This window comes from Puntigrus tetrazona, chromosome 24, assembly GCF_018831695.1.
Source record: "Puntigrus tetrazona isolate hp1 chromosome 24, ASM1883169v1, whole genome shotgun sequence".
In the NCBI taxonomy this organism is placed as follows: Eukaryota; Metazoa; Chordata; class Actinopteri; order Cypriniformes; family Cyprinidae; genus Puntigrus; species Puntigrus tetrazona.
In genome coordinates, this window is record NC_056722.1 from 20,881,687 (window position 1) to 20,901,311 (window position 19,625).

The window sequence follows — 19,625 nt, forward strand, 5'->3', positions numbered from 1 at the left end:
TGTATTTATATGTATAAATTTATATACAGAGGTGGACAGTAGTGAAGTAAATTTTTGAGTATCTGTACTTTTATTAGTTTTATTTTTCCTAGAAACTTATGACATTAACTTCACTACATTTGACATTAAAGCCTCAATTTTCAAAAAGGTTAAAGATGAACTCAATTTGTTTCCAATGTTTGCTAAAAACAAACTCTATCAGAGCCTTCAAAACCTTACTGTCCAACCTGCGGGAGACTTCTTCATACATTTAACACTCCTATTATCCTATTAATAAGCTCTTTACTACACATATATTACAAACTAGTTACTGTATTCAGTAGGTTGCTTCAGAGGCATAAGGTTTTGCAAGTATAACATATAACAGTGCAACAATAATTATACTATGTATTGACTGGAAATGTTTACAACATTCACTTGTAATAGAGTAATATTTGACCAGTAGTATCTATACTTCCACTCAAGTAATGGATTTGTGTACTTTGTATATTATTTTATTTATTTATTTATTTTAAATAATATACAAATACATAAAAGTTACAATATTGCACTATTTATATACAATAGTGACAAATTAGACCAAATCCAACTGAACTGCAGTTTAAAAAGGAGAAGCAAAAAATCTGGCATATTTCTAAAGGGAGTGAGCCATTGCACCACGGTTGCAAAGTGTTGCTGTGGGTTGAGCAAATTGCCAAGTATCACAAGCCCTAAGGATAATCTAAGTTGAAGAGAAGCAAGAGAACAACTGTTTTACAAAGCGCTATTGGTGTTTCTTCAAAATCGTACTCTGAAGGGAATCTTCAGGCTTAGCTTAGGGGGATTCGGTTAGGTGCTTTTCGCCTGAAAGAGCACGAGAGGCCTGGTTGGCGTCCCTTTTCTGGGCCTCTTTGTTGAGATGTTCTTGCAGCTGTGGAAATAGCAAATGGAGCTTGCCCTGTGGCCATGCTGGGATTGGGTGTGGATCTGACCTCTGAAGCCTCTGCATTCTAAAACTGCTTGCTATCCACTGTATATTCACAAACTGTTTAACAAATTGAACCGTCTTTACCAATTTCCATTTTAAAAACTTTGAAATCAAAGTCCCTTCCAAGTCAAACTCTCTAATGGCTTCATGGCTAATGACCAATACGCTGATCTCATGCGCCATTCCTTTCGGTTCCACATTAAAGATGTCATGGGCAGAATAAGGTACAGGCCCACACATAGGCGCAGATCAAAACATTTCCATCTGAGCTATCTTCAGAAAGAGCTCATTAGTTTCCAGTCACTTGCTGTGTAGGTCAGCACAATGTGCACGAGTTAGCACTGGCGTTAGTTAGCCGTTTTCCGCCATTCATGTGATCTGGAGTACAATTTGCCGCGTCTTTCCAAGCCTATTCCAGTGAATCAGTATAATGATTCTTAGCGCAACGGCAAGCATCTAAGAGCTGTTTTGTCTCAGTGGGGTAAGAGTTCACTAGAAAAGACCTGAAACGTGTAAATACATAGATATACAGTTTCCCCCCAACACCACTGAGAGTTTACGTTTTGATTTCAGCCTGCGCTCAGCACTCTTTCATCTTCATAAATGCTACAAATGAGTTGCTGCAGGTTTCTGTTGTGTTTTTCGGCATTGCTGAAAGACTGAAGTGTTGGAAAGTTTATATCACAAGGTGGTAATTGCAGTATTGTCATGATGTTTTTAGGTAGTTCCCCATGTTTAAGTCCCCAGACTAACTGTAACTGTAAAAAACAGCCTACAAAAAAAATGGAAGCCAAAACAAGCCAATGGAAAAATAAATGAGCGCTGTTTTTCATGAACAAAAAATTACAGATGTCATTGCGTATACACGATTGCTTAGGTGACCCTTTTAATACACCTAAGAGGTTTGTCTTAACCAAAAAAACCTACGTTAATGATAATGAGGTAAAGCTGAACTCACTGTGTCTAGACTTGATCGAATCCCAATGACGAAACACACAATGTGTCCATTTCCAAACGAATTCACCGGTCCATCACAACTTCATCAGTGCAGTCACAAGTGCAGACTCAAACCATCACAAATAAAATAGCAGGGAAATGAAAAACACTTTAAGCGAGAAAAATAACACAAGTGTTGCTCCATTAAACTTTGGGCCGTAGATTACAAAGAATTAAAATAGTCTACGAAATGACGGCAAACTCTTCCACGCACACCGTTTCGCATGTCGCATGGAGCCACTTTCTGTCTGCTTTAAGATCTAACAGTTTTTAACCTTTTATTATCTATATTCTGCACATATTTTGGGGAGAATATCTGTAGAACATGTTTTGAACAGAGCTGAAAGCATAATTAAATGAGAAAATTTGTTTAAATAAATGAGTATGCATGTGGCAAAAAACAAGTACAACTTATGATTTATGGGTGTTTCAACTCTGCAGAAACTTCTGCGGAATTCTGAAGGTATGCATTCAATCATAATTCTTTGGAAGAAAAACTGAACGTATCAAATCACCGTTTAGAATACAAATATTGTGAAAAGGGTTTTAAGAAGAAAGCTGTGAAGAAAGAAAGAATGTGATGTTGGTGAGATATTAAAGTTTAAAATAAATTAGTCGGGCTGAATTTTTTAGATAAACAAAATGCTTACAACTCCAAAGAAAGCTGTGAGACGTCAGCATCTATGTCCCTGTGGACCTGCCATTGCGACACAATTATTGCAACACTGTAGAGCTTAATAATACAGCCCTGTGTGTAATTCTAAGCAGATGGAGAGAAACAAGGTCACGTGTGGGCACACAGAAGCACCCATTCTCCACTCAGTGGTGTTGTTCCAAAGATGAATGCTGTACATTTCCTCAGACACACGCACACACACACACACACACACCTGAGATAATACAACCAAACTTCAGGTAAAAACATTGACTCTTGAGTGTTAAAAAAAGATTCTCAAATTTACAAAGATTGCCTTCTGAGAATCTTTTTGAATGAAAAATGAACTGTGCAAACCACCTGGGATTGCTTTTAAAGTCTGAGGTTGATTTTGACACTGGCTTCTCCTTGGCTCTACTATATGAGGCATGCTTTCTAAGCCTGCTGTTGATTTTTTTAAATCTACTGAATGTCGTATCACTGGAAACCTCAGCCTAGTTCTTAGAATGTCTCACCACAACCGGTATTCTTAGAGTCAAGTGCTCATGTCAGGGCTGTATTAAATATTCTGTCTAAAAAAGACTAAGTGCAAAATGACATTTCAAGACCTCTCGCACTTCACTTTGATGATCTTTTCACTATATATCAGTATACTTCAGAGTTAAGAACATTCATTAAGACATAATCTAAGTCATAAAAAGCTTGTTTTAGGAATTCCTGCAATATAATAATGCATATTTCTGTATTGATATGTTTAATTTGACTTGACATACTTGACTTGCTATAAATGCTATATTTAAAAAAAAAATCTATATAAATTTTTTTTGATTTTTTGAAATTGAGTTCTTAATTTTTTTTTCTTTAATAAAACTGCATTGAGGCTATTTTAACAGATAAAGGTCTTTAAACAAATGCATTTCTTCTTTAGCAGCGTGTGCATGAGCAGCTCAACAATAAAGCAGCCATGCGAGAACTGGGTGTATGAGAAGGTGGTATGGCGTAATCATTTCTGAAGAACATCTCATGAGCTTCTTCAGGGTTTGGTTTAACACTATAACAATGGAAGACTTTATCACATGTGTGCAAACATAGATTGAGGAACTCACACATGCCTGCCTCTCAAAAAAAAAGAAAAATCATTTACACACAAAACATAAATAAATACACACACGCACACAAACACAAATCAACATTTGAAATCATTACCTCTTCACAGTTAATCCTCAGTCTGTCAAGTTCCACTTTTTATTGGTGCATGATGTCATACGCACACAGCGCACACGCCCCCTCACGCACACTGCCACCCCCAACTTCCCTATGTCCCAAATTTCTCTTTCACTAAGCTGACGCAGACATTCTTACTTCTGCATGCTCAGACTTCATCAATGGTGAGTCGTTTCATTCAAATGACCTTTCAATAAACAATTAAACCTCTGAAGAAAAATGCCTGTTGTCTTTCTCATTGAGCAAAACTCAGTTGCATAGTGAGGTAATGATTTCCTGTTGAACGCAACAGGATTGTATTTGAGTTTCTCAAGAACTGCTTCACTGTGGCTTAAAAGGCAAGTGACCAAAGGTTTAAAGAGACACGTCTCGAATCAGCTTACTGAGGCAGGAAGCCGACCTCAGCTAGTACTTGGAAAGACTTTTCTTCGTACAACAGCCTACAGTTCTAATTAAATGCCAGATAAAAGGGATGCTGAACCGCTAAACCCAAAAAAAGAATGAAAGCAAAAGTGGCTTGACATGCATACCTTTATAGCACACAGAGCATGTATATTTAGATATATATATATATATATATATATATATATATATATATATATTTTTTTTTTTTTTCATATATGACGTTACTGTTTCTGTTTCTTTATGGAATGCAAAATGATCACAAATTAAAAAATGGATTCACGACTATATTGACCAAAAATACATTGTTCTTATTATATGTATGTATTTCAACCACAATGATAAAAAAAAAACAATTGATTGTGACATATTTAGCAACTTAAGTTGTATGTATTTTTTCTCCCCTACTAGAATGAAGGAAAAATTTCCACGCAGGAAAAGATCATGTGATCTGTTGATGACCTTCACTCTGTGATGACATCAAACTCACATCTTTGTATTTTTGCAGCATCTGCATTTCCAGAGGTAGAGCATTGTCTGAACTTCTGCTTTTTGATAAAATCATATGAACAGCCTGTGCATCGTTTCATATCAAGTAACACCCTAGTCGAAGGGGAAAACTCATTCTCCAAACAGCATGTAGGCATGCTAAACAAAGATCGGTGAACTTTATAGGTGTATAACAACATACTTGACAAAAGTGAGTAATTTTGATACCTCGGTGCACATACCATACAACCACACAAAACACTGACTCGTGCTGAAGACAAAACATTCCTTTTTTTCTGTCCTTATTTACATCTTCAAAAAACCCTATACTATAGCCTCTGGTTTAGCCCCATGCATCTGTATGAGTCAGTCTGTGCAAATGAAGGGAAATATCCCTTCATGGCCTCAGAGCAGAGGGACACATTTTTTAAAAAGGTCTGTGTTTATTTTTGTATCACAAATGAATCATCGGTCATGCATTTAAAAAATGTTAACTCTTTCTGTTCCAGTTGCACGTCTCTGTTCTCGAAAACCCTGCTGATTACATCATTCGCTCTTGAAAAAAGAAAAATAGTTTTCTTTTTTTTTTTGTCATAGAAGAACCACTATTGGTTGCCCAAAGCAGCATGTTAAAAAGTTCATTATGGAACCACAGTTCCCAATAAACAATACAAAAATGTAGAGTTGTCATGCTGCAAACAAGTGCGCATAGAAATACGTATTTCACGCACAAATTTTGCAGGAGAATTACATAATGTGTGTCCTAGACAGCTTAACATGTGCCATGTTCTTTCTTAGAGATTTATAAAAGTGCAACGACCTGCATGAACTCTGATTAACCAATGCAATTCAGCCTCCTGCTGAAAAAAAAATGGATTACACAAATGGGTTCGATATGATCTGACGAGTAGACAGATTGCATAAGCTGAGGCCATTTAGCATCAACCGGAAGGTACGAAGACCTTAACAAGTCTGCCGCATGTTGGCATCTGGTTGGTGCATTAGCGTATGGGCATAATTTGAATTCTGCTTGGCAACAGTGGCGATAATCATTGTTTGTACAGGAACCGGGGTGAGAAACAAACTGAAAGTGATAAAACTGTGGGCACAGGGATAAAATTGATGCCGGGTGTCACAAAGGACAGTGGCTGGAGCCGCCACATGAAAATAGAGAGAAAGTTCAGAGAGAGTGCAGGCCTCTGCTGTAGCCGAGGGGAAAGTTCCCCCCCTCCAACCACCAACCCCGGCAGGGTTACATTCTTTCATCTGAGCACACCGCCACACTTCCAGAAAGGAGCATACAGACAAAAAAAGACAGACCGTCTGACTGTTCCATGGACATAATCTCTGTAAGAGGCAAAAAAAAATGAGAAGACAGAAATATAGAAACTTTTCACAGGAAAGAAAATGCAAACCTCATTTTAATTGAGACTGTTTTGCGTAATCTAGGGCAAATGGATACTTTTGCTTAGGTCTCCTGCATCTCAGATTGTTCTCCTGAGAAATCTCAATGCTACAAAATGCATTCGTATACAAGACAATAATATCAAAAATTCAACATGAACTCTTCTCACTTCTCATTAAATTCTTCCAGGACCTAATTATCTAAGGTATATGCAGTCCCGTTGCTTTTATAACTCTATAATCATTTATATGCCAGCAGTCTCATTCATATCCAATTTGTTTCTCACACAACTGTTTAGGTAAAATTATCTAACTAGCTCATACAAATAAGGTTTGGTTGAAAATTGCAAGAATGAATAGATATAGTCTTAACACGAATAGTAGGAATAGGTTAAACTCTACAAGAAAAAAAAAAAAAGACACGCACATTACCTTTAAAAGTTTGGGGTTAGAACAGTTTTTAAATAAGCCATTTATGCTTAACAAAAATGCCATAATTTTATCAAAACATGTAAAAATGGCAACATTTCAAAACAACTGTCATCTATTTTAATACATTTCAAAATTGTAATTTATTCCAGTGATACAAAGCTTAATTTTCAGCATCATTACTCCAGTCTTCAGTGTCACATGATGCTTCAGATCATCATTCTAATGCTGATTTGGTGCACAAACATTTTTTATTATGTATGACAAAAGACTATTACACTTTTTTGGATTAATTTAATAAATCCTTGATGAGCAAAAGTATTAATTTAAAACACCTTCTGAACCCAAACTTTTTAATAAAAGCATTAGCGATATTGCGCGAAGAAAGAAATCTTTACATCTTTTAAAAATGTGGGAAATGTATCTTTTAATAAATATTTTAAATCATACAAATGCAAAGATTGTATAAAATCAAATAACATATTTGTTTGAGTTGTGAACCAGTGAAAACACCGACAGAGCAAGTAGATTCTAGACTGCTGGTCCAACTGGGAGGGCAGAAGAAAAATCCTTATTATTGAGCCCCTATTTAGCCTACTGAGCAACCTGAGCAATAAAACTCTCTTCTGGGATATAAAGAGTCAGTAAAAAGAGAAATGCTGTTAAAGAACGAAAAGCGGTACACAAGAGAAAGTCAAACCTCTGCCCACAGAGACAGTGTGGGTGATGACCGTGGGAGGTTCAGATGCAAAGACTGCCCCCAACCTCAGTCCTACAAACAGCAGAAAAAAGGAAAGATTTTTACAGCATTAGCTCATGGGCTGGAGGCCTTCTGGAAGTGCTTTTCCGTCTCCCCCCTTTCTTCTCCCCCAGTTGCTCTCTAATCAGCCCTCTCTTCCTCCGCCACCCGTTTCCCTCGACACCCACACCCCCTCCAACGCAGATCTACCACCCACGCACACGCCTCCCAAGCATTTTTTCCCCCTCTTCCTCTGTTGGAAAGGTTCAACGACCTCTCTTTTTTTCTTGTTCACATTTCGTCTCTGTCTATCAGCTGATCTTAGCCTGGCCTCCAAGAGAAGAATGAAAGGAATGCATTGATGTGGGCGTAAAGACAATCTGGCTTTGTTATTGTGGGAATCACGTAGGGGAACATTTTAGGGGCAGAAGAGCTCAAAAATCCTGCTGAAAAACAGAACGAGACGTTTAGACTTCACAACTGTACAACAAAGTTAAGGTCACTTTAAGGTCACAGTAATGTTGCTGTTCTGAATCAGACCTCCAACGGCCACCTGCGGACTGCATCAAAACAATGACAAAACTGTGTCATCCTAACCTATCTAGAAGTCTTTCTCTGGAGATACTGAAGTGCTGGAAAGGCTAATTAGTAAGAAAGTTCTCCATCTAAACCAAACAATAAGGTGTTTACTTGCACTTTCTTACACAAAGGCCCTGTTTCAGGGTGTTGTGCGGATAGATGGTGAGTGTGATCCTTGATAAAGATGTTTTTTACGCCAACACAAAGAGATTGGTGACCACATCAAAGATAAAGGTACGGAACAAACTATTTTCCTTAACAAGCTAGGTCGTATTTGTACAGGCAATTTTTCCACACTCCTAAGATCTGAGAAAACATTACTCACACATCTAACAGGCACAAACTAACACTCTTTACTACCTGGTTTCGGTAAAATTGTGTTGTTATTCTAACGTTTATAAGATCACTAAAGCTAACATAAAAAAGAAACTCTGTAAGCAGCATGTGCTTTTATCACAAACTAGTCATAACATGATCATTCAGAGAATATTTTAAGATTAAAAGCATTACTTTTCCTCCCACCCAAAAGCAGGTTATAACCAACTGAACGTGACTGAAGTCTTTCATTTACTGTTAATCGGTTGAAAGGAGTGGTTTTAGTGCTCAAATATGCCCCGCTGAGACCCTTGCAGTTAGTTTGGATATCTGATTTTGTTCTCCTTTTGCAGGGGAATACCAAAAGGGGACTTTCAATCTCTCAATGTTCAGCTAGTAGGTAAACAGAACAGAGAGAGCTCTGCAGAAAGGGGAATTTTTTACTTTTGCATTCATTTGCATTCGCGTCAAAACAGTATTTTGGTCCTTTTTTCATTTGGCTAAAAATCGAGTTTTGAAACCTCTGAAAATGTACATCGAAATCGCCGAACAGACGCTGTGGGAGTTTGCGCATTCTTTCAGTATGAGTGATGAGCGCCGCAAATATTTCGAATGGAAAAACAGGTAAAACTTTGATCACAACAACTTGTTGTGGTTAATGATAAAATGGAAATGCTTTCCATCCTTAAACAGGACAGGTTCCATTCAGGTGAACCTTAACAAAGTGTGACTTTCAAATAGCTTACCATTAATTATTACATTAACCAACTTCCCTTCTCACCACACATTGACACATCACTGCATGCATTACATCATATGAGACCCATTCAGAGCAGGAACAGGAGTGGGTCTTGGGCATTGTGCTGAAGAACGTGATGGAGGTCAAACTGAAAAAGTCCCGCCGTCGGCTACAACGATCCCACTATTGAGTTGAATGGAAGGAAATACAGCATTGGTCAGGCGGGTGTGTGAATCCTGTCTGAAAATGGAAGCCACATGACGGAGGTCAAGATTCCATGGCTCTGCGGTTTCCTCTCTCGGCATAACAAACGCACGCTTTAGAAGCCTTGTGTCTTGTCATGGATCCCCAGTTAGCAAGCGAGCATCGTTCTTTTGTCTAGTCAGCCTGCAGGACATCACTGTTCACAGGACACAAGATCATTAGTCATAAACACACTGCGAAACACTGAACTTCAGCCATCAATTAGCCATCTCTGTTAACACTTTGTAAGTGTCTCTAAAGAAACCCAAGAGAATGAAAGGCACGCCAGAGTTATGCACTGCGCCGCGACAGATCGGGCCCACGGGTCTCACCCCTAAATATCAAACAGCTGTGTGAGAAAGCAAACAACAGCGCGAGCCTCCAAGAAGACTGAAGGAAGAAAGGAGCCAGTAGACAAATAGTGAGATGGGGCAGTCGGGCTCTTGAGTGTGTTGCTATGCGTCTCTCTCTGTTCCCAAGTCTTCGCCCTCCTGCTCCTCCTCCTGATCAAAATGCAGAAGAAGGGGAGATGGAGGGTCCCCCTGCAGGCTGCCTGCATGCTAAATCACCCATCTGCCACCTCTGTCCCTGGTGTCAAATCCCCATTCTTCCATTGGAGCCCTGTTTGTGCATGTGAATGACTTTACTTCTTGGTGTACTTGTGTGGTCTTCCAGACGGCTCTTTGATGGAATGCTCTACTACATTTTGTTCAACAAAGAATATTTATTGAAGAAGGAAAATCTAGAATTAATATGAAAGTTACAAATAATCCAGTCATAGACAGTAATGCTGTAAACCTCATAAGTAAACTTCAACACACCAATACTGAAATATATGAATAGAATAGAATAGAATAGAAAAGCTTGAATATTTGATTTCACTTATTCTGTTTCACTGAAAAACTGACTACATGTTATTAAGAAATCAACCATTTCTTCTATATCTAACTGAAACAGATTTTAGAAATAATAATAGTAAAAAAAACAACAACATGGTTTGAAAAAGTAGAACATTAAAATATTTGTATGGATGAAATAATCACAACAAGCTCAAAAACATGCATTTAGAAGAGATAAAGTATTTCACACAGTATTTAAAACAAAAAAATGGTGTTTGCATTCGCCACTGAACCAGCAAAATCACTCATGTATAAATTGGAGTTCTGCCTTCGGGTCAGCAGTTGAACAACCAAAGAAGTCTGCACAAGCGCTGTAAATAAATCCACTATACATGTTGTAGTCAATGCTGTTATGTTACCTAGCAACTAACAGCATGTTTTTTCTTCTTTTTCTTAAAGCAGATTTTAATAACCCTCAAAAATTTCTGAAATTACAGAAGCATGAGAACCATTCAGTTTCAGCAGAGGGTGAAAAAAATTAAACTGCTTGGTGAATTTCCTACACTGTTTGCGCAAGTTGATTATTGCAGCCATGAACCATGTCTAGACATCTAATTTCTCCCATCAGTGAGAAAATGGGGAAAATTGCTTCAGTATTGACTGTGCGCTGAACACCCTTTCGAACACACTGGTGCCAATAAATCTGGCACAGTTCAGTTCAGAAGCATTCACCTACACAGGCCTGGCATGCCCAATACCTATAAGGCCTGTATAGATCCAATGCATTCAACCCTAGTTACATGTTATGTGTGCTACATTCATAGTGCAATCAATCTTGCGTGTTTGAGGTGAACATGTGCTCACGTTTCCATTTGGACAGAACATGTGAAGACTCATGAGCCACGTGAGAGTCTGAATAGAGAGCGTGAGAGTTTTCCACATGGCTTTCCACTACATGGCATTACACTGGAAAGTGACAGAGCTCCTTGCTTTCATCTGCACCATCAGAGAGGTGCTTCAGTCCCACCTGCCATCATCAAAGGACCGATCCAACCCACAAGGGATGATAGAATCACCCTCCGCTCCAAAACCAAGCTGTGTCTGCCTCTAGTATCACCAATGCCACTTATTCTACACTTCAGATGGTTATCTGGCCATGCTATCTGAGCTAGTAGTCCTCTTGCGAATTTCATATTTACAAGTTGGGAAGTCGTAATTACAATGTCAGATGCGTTCAAATCATTTTGGTACAAGATGGCATAGGAAGGAAACAGCCATGTCCCTTATTACAAGTGTGTGTACCATCAACATGATTTTGAAACTGATATTCTAAGATAGCCAAACAGATTTAAAGAAAGTCCAGAATTCCCCCATTCGAGACATTGTGGTAAGGTTCATGTTTTTTCTAAATACGATCTTTCTGATATGACTTCAACGCAGTGTAACACTTCCAGCATGAATGTACTCTGAAAGCCCTTCTGATACTTCCACCTGAGAGGTTTGAGTAAAAAAGTAAGGTATCCTTTCTCATCTCAGAACTCTTACAGACAGATTTAGTTGTTCTTGCTACTTGTTTTAGTATGGCATCATGGGTTTTCTTCCCCAACTTGAATAGAGAATGGTCATTTTAAACCTATAGATTCATTTGAGCACTGTTGCTTACAATAAATACATGCAGACTTTGGAACAAGCATCATTTCCAGTAATCATTACAGTGATGTAATTCTTATTGAAATGTAGCCGCAAGTGGTCAACGTGCAGGGAAATCACAAGGCTGGAATTACAACATGCGCCTGGTTGCCTCTCAAAGCTCTGTTGTTCAAGCATTCAGCTCCCCAGCTGTGTTCAGCCTTCTGGGAATGTGCTTTTGGCTCCCTCATAACTAACCCACACATCCCCATCCTTATCCAAGCCAGGGGGTTGTGTCCCACACTTCCTGTTCAGATCTCTAACACTACAGTTTTTAACAGAACTGATGTTGTGTGCAAGATGAATAGGAAAACTGATGTCTTTTTGTACCAGCTCTATCTCTAATCCAAATAAACAGCACTCTGTCACAAGGAAATTCCCCCAACAGCAGGCTGTCCTGAAGCACCGTCCCAGAGTATCAGAGTCACTAGAACAGATGGGACAGTAAAAAGAGAACGAAAGCAAAGAGGTGGTATCACTGTTGTTATTCACTATAGAGTATTAAATTACTATTGTCTATTAACAGTGTAATTTTCACATAATTATACCAATAGGATGTCCAAAGTTAGGTAAGCTTTTTATTTTAAAAGATAATAAAACTTTATTTCAATGAGGGCACATTAAATAGATCATAAACAAAGATTTATATAATATTAAAAAAAATTAAATACTTTTATGAATTTCTATTTATTTTAGATTCCTGAAGAAAAGTACCATGTTTTGCACAAAAATATTTAGCACATGTTTCTCAAGCACCAAATCAGCATATCTCTGACTTAAAGGGCCTAAGTTTTCAGAAGTTCATATTTGATTTTAGATATAAGCATTAAATGTTATCTAGCAGCTTGATAAATCATGCAGACCAGAACAACCAAAGGGTTTTGCATTCCCAGCTTGCCTTTTCTGTCATTGCATGACTAGAAAGAATGTCTCATCTTTTGCCTGACATCTGATTGGACTATAATGAATTTATAAGTGTGTTGTGAGGAAAAAACATTTAGTGTTGAGGTTACTGGCCCTATCAAATATGAATGAGCACAGGTTCTCTGCTGACAAGTGTGGAGAGAAACAGTGCTAATGCATTTTAGAGCTGCAGTTCACATGTTCAGGCTGTAACACGTGAAGCCTTGCACTGTGTGTGGACTTCACATCCACTCTGCTGTATGGGAAAGGCGAGATGTTTTCAAACCAGGTCCACAAAATGACATTTAACAAAATAGATCTAGTTTAACAAGCCTTAATGAGAGCCTTAAATGTAAAGACAGGCTATATATAACATTAACAGGCAGAGACTGCCTCTTTCCCAATGTACATGAATAATTCAAGCTGCGTTGGATGAACCTAAAATACATAATTACTGTTTGACTTATCTTAGCTTTGATTCTGCCATATCTGGACCCAGCACTGCTCAAACTTTGTGCTATCTTGAAATAACATCTTATTAGCATTCAGCAGGGGTTCCTTGGTAACACATTGTGTGAATAACTCCCCATTCTGTAGTTAAAGAAAAAAAATTGCAATGAATTGGAAGTAATGATAGATCTTTTTGTCCACATTGGGACCAAGTATGTAAGTGAGAGGTCTGCCATTTTCAGTTCAATGGCCTGGGAGAGCAGTTAAGTGAGGACACATATTGTACAAGAAGAGCGCGGTTTTGGAAACTTCTGTTGGCTCGTGTTGGACGGGTGGTAGAAACGGTTTTTGGGGGATAAGGAGGAGATCAACAGGGCCTGCGGTGCCCAGAGCAAACCGAAAAGCAGATGGCAAGCGACGGACAGGGCTGACCCTGAGGCACCCAAAGGGGGAAATACTTGGCTTCAGCTCTGAACTGCTTAAAAGCCACCAAGAAACATGTTCCCTCCAGACAAAAGAAGAGACAAGAGCAGTGCATTGTTGGACATGCTGAGCCACGCTTATGCCAAACAAGCACTGAGAGACAAAGAGTACCCCAACACTCTTCAGTCCAACGTTGAGTCCTCAAGCTAAACCCCCCCCCTGCAGTTCAGCGAGGAAGATCAGGGTGAATTCTTCAGAACTGCAGCCTGAGGAGAGGGAGAATGAAAACACAGGCTTTGGTTTAATGTTAAAACATGGAGACCCTCTAAAAACAACTTGAAAAACAAATTACAGAAAACTGAAAGGACTAGAGGCATGACAATATGAAATGAAAGAACCTATACTGTATTCTGTGCTTGCTCTAATTCCATTAACAAAATCCGAACCTACTCAAACTCTTTAAGATGCCACCAGCAAAAGCTCTGCAGTATACAAGCCCAGATTCCCGTGTTCGCAACATCTACAGCTCATTGCAAGCGGTCCCTTTTGTTAATCATTCTTGATCCTTTGTCTGGGTTTTATTGCAAGGCGTATGTCACATGTTTGTGAGAGTGCATGGTTCTTTCAAGGGGCAAATACACAGATGTGGATTTACTGCAAGGGGTTCCTATGAACCAACTGTCAAGGCTGACAACTTTCGAGTGGGAGGTTGAATCAGTTGCAATCGAGAGAGGAATGAGTTGTTTTCCTCTGAAATGTAATCCGATTTGTGTGCCCGGCAGATGATTCCAATTCAACAGAGGGAAGAAAGGTTCTTGTAGGCAAGCAGGTGACAATGTTTACCTCAGATCTGATAGCCAGAGGAGGCAACAGAGTTCCTGACTGTGAGCATGTAAACTACATTTTCACTAATCAATGAGCTTGAGGAGTGTGTGTTTCTTGATATACATGCGCAATGCTCTCCTTCAGTGTGCCCCATTTTTTGAGTATATAACTACTGCTCTCTGAAAAGATAATGATCTGGTCATTAATCTAATGTGTTGGGGTTGAGGGGCCATTGAGTCCACCAGTCCAAACAGATGCCCCAAACCAGGAATTAGGACCATATATGTTGGCAAACGTCCATGAGCATGTCGCCCTCCTCCTTTGTCTTTGTTTTTATGTGAACAGGTGCAAAGGAAAAAAGTCTGTGGAAAAGAAATTTTGAAATCACAAGGCACATATCAAAGGGTGAGGAAAGTCAAAATCAAAATTGCAGCATCAAAGGCAGACAAAACTCAAAACCAATACAAAGCCTGTCTGATCAGCAAGCACAGTCACTTTGATCAATCACAAGTCAACTTATCCAAATAACTAGGCATCCACAAACACAAACAGCCAGCGTCAGAGTGCATCCAAAACTAGGATGAAAGCAAGCCAGTTACAGACATGAAAAACAATTATCTGTGAATTACATTTTAACTCTAATAATGGTTAAATGTGATTTCTGTAGTCTGTCTGCCATTCATTAACTGGAATCTTTAAAAAGGCACAATGAAACGGAGGTAGCGACATATTTTTTCTTCCCCACTGTGCACAAAATATTTAAAAAGTGTACCAAAAAGGTGGGGATTTGGTTCTATCCATCAGTTTTTGACTGGATGTTGCAATGTGGATGTTGCACTTAAAAATGAACGCAAGCTTGCAGTCGATTGTGGAGAGAGGCAGTTTAAATTCATGAAATGATTGGAGAAGTCCGACATTCATCTACAGAGAAAAGTCTGACATTTCACTGGAAGATCAAATTATGACATTTTGCTTATGAGGTCAAAAAAATGTTCAAAATGAATCATTCCGCTATTTAAAAAAAAAAAAAAAAATCGATAAAATGCCATTACAAAATAGAACATGAAGTACACTGTGTATATGCAGGGAATGTCCCTATAACTTTCTCTGCGAGTCTCTCACCTCTTCAGGGAAACCAATAACTGAAAACATAAATGGGCCTGAGACATTTCAGCATCGCCAAGTTTTTCTTCTAATGACTCACTGCAAGTTTCAGTGAATCAACATGAGAAATCAATAAGGGACAACACAACATTTTGCCGTTCATTAATAGATCCTTTTTGGTTCATACTCGGTATGTTCTTTCACCGCTGAACTCACCTTTCACATCTAATTTGTTCTCATGTCTGTAATCCTTAGAACTTATAAAGATGCTGAGGGGAAGAAAAACGAGATAACCTACTTTTTCAACTGGTTTCATGATGAATAATTTTGTCAGCAAGCTCTCTTTAATAATTTGAGTGATTACCTTTGTCTTGCTTAATGACTTTTGTGGGTCTTTGTGTATAGAATCTGGCTTCTCAACCCAAGAAGACCACTACCTGCAAGGGAATCCTTATTTTCCCACCACCATTTTCCCAAAATAAACTCCAGCATCTCCAGCAGGCTTCTTTTCCAGACACACCCAGCTGAGGGTTTCGCCTTAAGGTCAAAATAAGCATGCAGCACTCTCGCACCAATGAGAAACACCCTTAGAGCCCTAGCTTGCCCCCAGGAGCAGGAGCCACAACCTCACCTACCTGAAAGCAGCTGGGCAGGAAGGTGCAATAACAAAACAGGCACCTATTCTACAGTTCTTCATCCTTCCTGCTTTCTTTTATTGCTCTTCATGTGCCTTCTCCATTTCCTCTTTTTTATCTCGCACTTCTTTTCTTCTGAAACCCTTCTTGGCACCTTCACAGGCACAGATGTACATTGCAACGGTAAAATACGCAGAAGGTTTGTTTGAAGGCATTATCACTGAATGTCAAAAAGAGACACTCTATTCTTTTCTCTTGACTGCGTTTTTTCTTTCCATGGTCTGTCTTTCGTGTCGATATCGCTTTCATAAACAATGTCACTTGAAAGGGCTGTAGGAGGCACATGTTGGGGAAAAATGAATACCTGAGCGATTCTAGAGCGTTTGAAGTTCTTTGACTCCAACTGTAAAACGCCCTACAACGCAACACCCACTAACAAAAGACCCAGGTGGGGTCAAACACACCTCTAAGGCATCAGAATCGGCAGCGTACTGTACACAGCCAGAAACCTGTAATGAACCGCAGGTATGTGGTGTGTGGGTGAGCACCTGCGCAATTGTAGTCTGTCTAAACAAACTTACAGGAGGACTGATTTCATTATCTGAATTGGGGCCCCAGTTTATCAATACACATCATAGTCAAGTTGCCTCCGGAAGTCACAAGGATAGCAAAACTATAATAAGCTTTGAATGCTTATGCTGAACCTAACATAAACTGCTGACTGACTATTTGTAATTGCACCATTCAATCTCAACAATAAGTGGGGGATTATTAAAGCAAATGTTGTGCATTGGGACACAATGCACTTGATCTCAGTTCACCAAACCAACAGAGCTCCATCTGTACCTGCACCTCAACACTAACATGGCAATTAAGATAACAGTAAACATTAATTTGTTGAGGGGGCAAAAAAAAAGAAAAAGTATGCTAAATGAGCTAGCTTAAAGCCGTTACACAGTAATGAGAAAGCTCATTAAGCAGTTTGTAAACCAGAAGTCCTAAATGTCTGAGCATCTGCTCTGTTTTGCCATGTGCAATGCTGTCAAATTTTGGAAGGAGGCAACGGACCTACGCTACACTCCTACAGCTTCTGTTAAACACATTAAACAAGCAATTAAACAGTTGCAAAAAGTTGCTTTAATGCAAAATTCTCAACAGATTCTTCTTTCTTCATGTGAAACAGCATGCACTTGTAGACCTTAGCGAATAGTGCATATTTTCATTTTTTGGCAGGAATGAAAATAAGGCTGTGAGGGATAGAAGTACAGTTTTTTTGATAGATTGTACTATTGTTTTAATAGTTTAACTGATGAAATGTCTTTCTTAAAGTAAATTGTAAACAAAAATTCTATAATAAAGTTTTGTGAGTTCAGTGAGTTGTGAAAATTACATGATGCAGACCTCAGAGAGTGTGTGATATTATATGTTAACACATTCAATAAGTTGACAGAGTTCTGGAAAAGGTGTATATATACAGAACGAAATCTGAGTAATGTCTATAGGACGTTCTTTTCTTGTTTTCTTGGAAAAGGGATAAAGTCAGGTAAAGTAGTTGAGAGTCTATTGTTGCGTTCACCTCTAAAACACCTCTACAGGTGGCTATTTTTAGTTAAGGGTCACAAGAGGCAAAAATGGATTATGGAAAACTTTCCAAGCTGCACAAGACTATGTTAATTCAGGTATGACACACAGCATGTTAAACTTCTGCAATTTAGAAGGACTACATTAATTTGGCAATCTGAAAAAGACCATTGAATTACGTGTGTAAACAAAGGACCATCCACACAAACATGTTTTTAAAAAGTCTATTTTAACTTGTGACGGTGACTAAAGTACAGTAAGACAATGTCTCAAAGGCATGCTGGGTAAACGGGGTATCCCTGCAGGGGGCTTGAAAATAATAATAATAATAAGACGGAGCACTATATTACCGCTGAATCATGTATTCTCCACAGACAGGCTTTATCCAAGGATTAATGAATCACATTAATTCAAGACGAGGATAGTAAGTCAGGATTAACTATGGGTGGAGAGGACATTTCTTTCTGGCAGAGAAGTAAAGCCATCTGACCAATTTAAGGCAAATGGGAAGACTTTCTGGCACATTGGAGAGCTTTCTAATGGGGGAAATGAATACCACAAAACACTTGACTTCTTAATTGTGATGTGCTTAGCAAAGACTGAAGAGTTCTTCTTCCATTACCTGAGTCACTTGAACTTTATACAGAGTAACTGAGCATGGATACGTTCAAGTAAAGCTTATAGTAGTGTTTTTACTGGCTGCATCCCCACTGATGCTTCTGTTCTTGAGATGAAAGGCCTATAAATCTCCACACAGCGAGGTTTTAAATGCATTCTTCATAAGAGATGTACGCAAATGAACAAGCCTAAACAGCACCAGCACTCTGATGGTAAGCTATTGGGACATTATCAGTAACTTAATAAAGATTTCCCTAAAATAACTAACTACTGAGGAAATCAAGCGGGAAGCATCCCCTGTGCGAGAATATATCAATGTCAAATACTTCAAAACAAATCCTACATTTAAAGAAGCTGTTAATGACAGACTCGGTGTAATATATAACTCTCAAGAGCAAGCCAAATCTCTCAGCAATAATAGTCTTAATGCAAACTCTGGACGTGCTTTTCATGACAAAATGAAATAAATAAATCATTCATCGCCTCTGGACAAAAGTGCTGAGCTTTGTGTATAATGTAGGCATGTGTTAAAGGCTTATTAAAATGCTTCTCTGCTAATTGTGTCTTAATTGCATTGCATCTCTTCACATGATGGACTTGATACAGTTTTGCATCACAATATAGCTGTAATACAATTAGTCAACCATCTATTCATTACAACTGACCTTTAAAATAATGAAATAAGGATTGCATCTGGAGAGTGTTTGTGTACGGCCGTCGCTCTGAAATGCTCTTCCTGCACCTCACTTTATCACAAGCCATTTGAGTCAGTCTAACCTGCAGCAGATGTGGTGAGTAATGACCATCATTAATTCAGCCCCAGCACACTTTTCGTCCAGACAGGAATAATGTCTCTGCTGGGCCACCTGCACAGCTGCAGCAGACAGCGGAGAAACTAGGCTAACCTCTAGTCTGCAGTCTGAAGAAGACTGTACCATCTCTTATTATAACATGCTCACATGGTTGATTATTTGAATGGAAAGAGACATGATTGCCAAACTGCAATTTAACACTATTTCACCATTTTTAGCTAACATTAAACATGCATGATGAAGTCCAGTTCTTGATTTGGAGGACACAGATGGTCTCCTCATCTCAGACTGGGGGTTCTGAGAGATGCTGTGCTGCGTATGAATAGGGTGGAGTCAGTCCACCCATACAGGAGCAACACAAACGTGATGGGCTGCTCCAATTTATACCGTAAATAATTCAGCACAGAAGCACTGCAGTGAGTGAAGGATAGCGTTAAAACAAGGGTTCTTTAGAAAAAAAGAAGGAATAAAAAGTGTTTACTTGTTTTGACTAGGGAGCTGGGCGTTCGTGGATATTCTCGGTTTTTACCAGATTTCATTTCTTTTTAAAGACAACCCACCCGGG

General features: G+C 38.9%; 1 protein-coding gene across 2 annotated transcripts in view; it reads right to left on the reverse strand.

Moving 5' to 3' along the window:
* Nucleotides 1-19,625, reverse strand: part of bcl2a (BCL2 apoptosis regulator a) — a 46,695-nt gene that overhangs the window by 24,637 nt on the left and 2,433 nt on the right. The window contains exon 2 of one of the 2 annotated variants that reach the window (XM_043226359.1): nt 7,039-13,751. The exons of the other annotated variant lie outside the window; for it this stretch is intronic. Coding sequence (XP_043082294.1) covers nt 13,725-13,751 — 27 coding nt within the window. The 3' untranslated portion in view covers nt 7,039-13,724. Of the gene's footprint in view, nt 1-7,038; nt 13,752-19,625 lie in introns of those variants that run through there. 2 annotated transcript variants of the gene reach the window in all.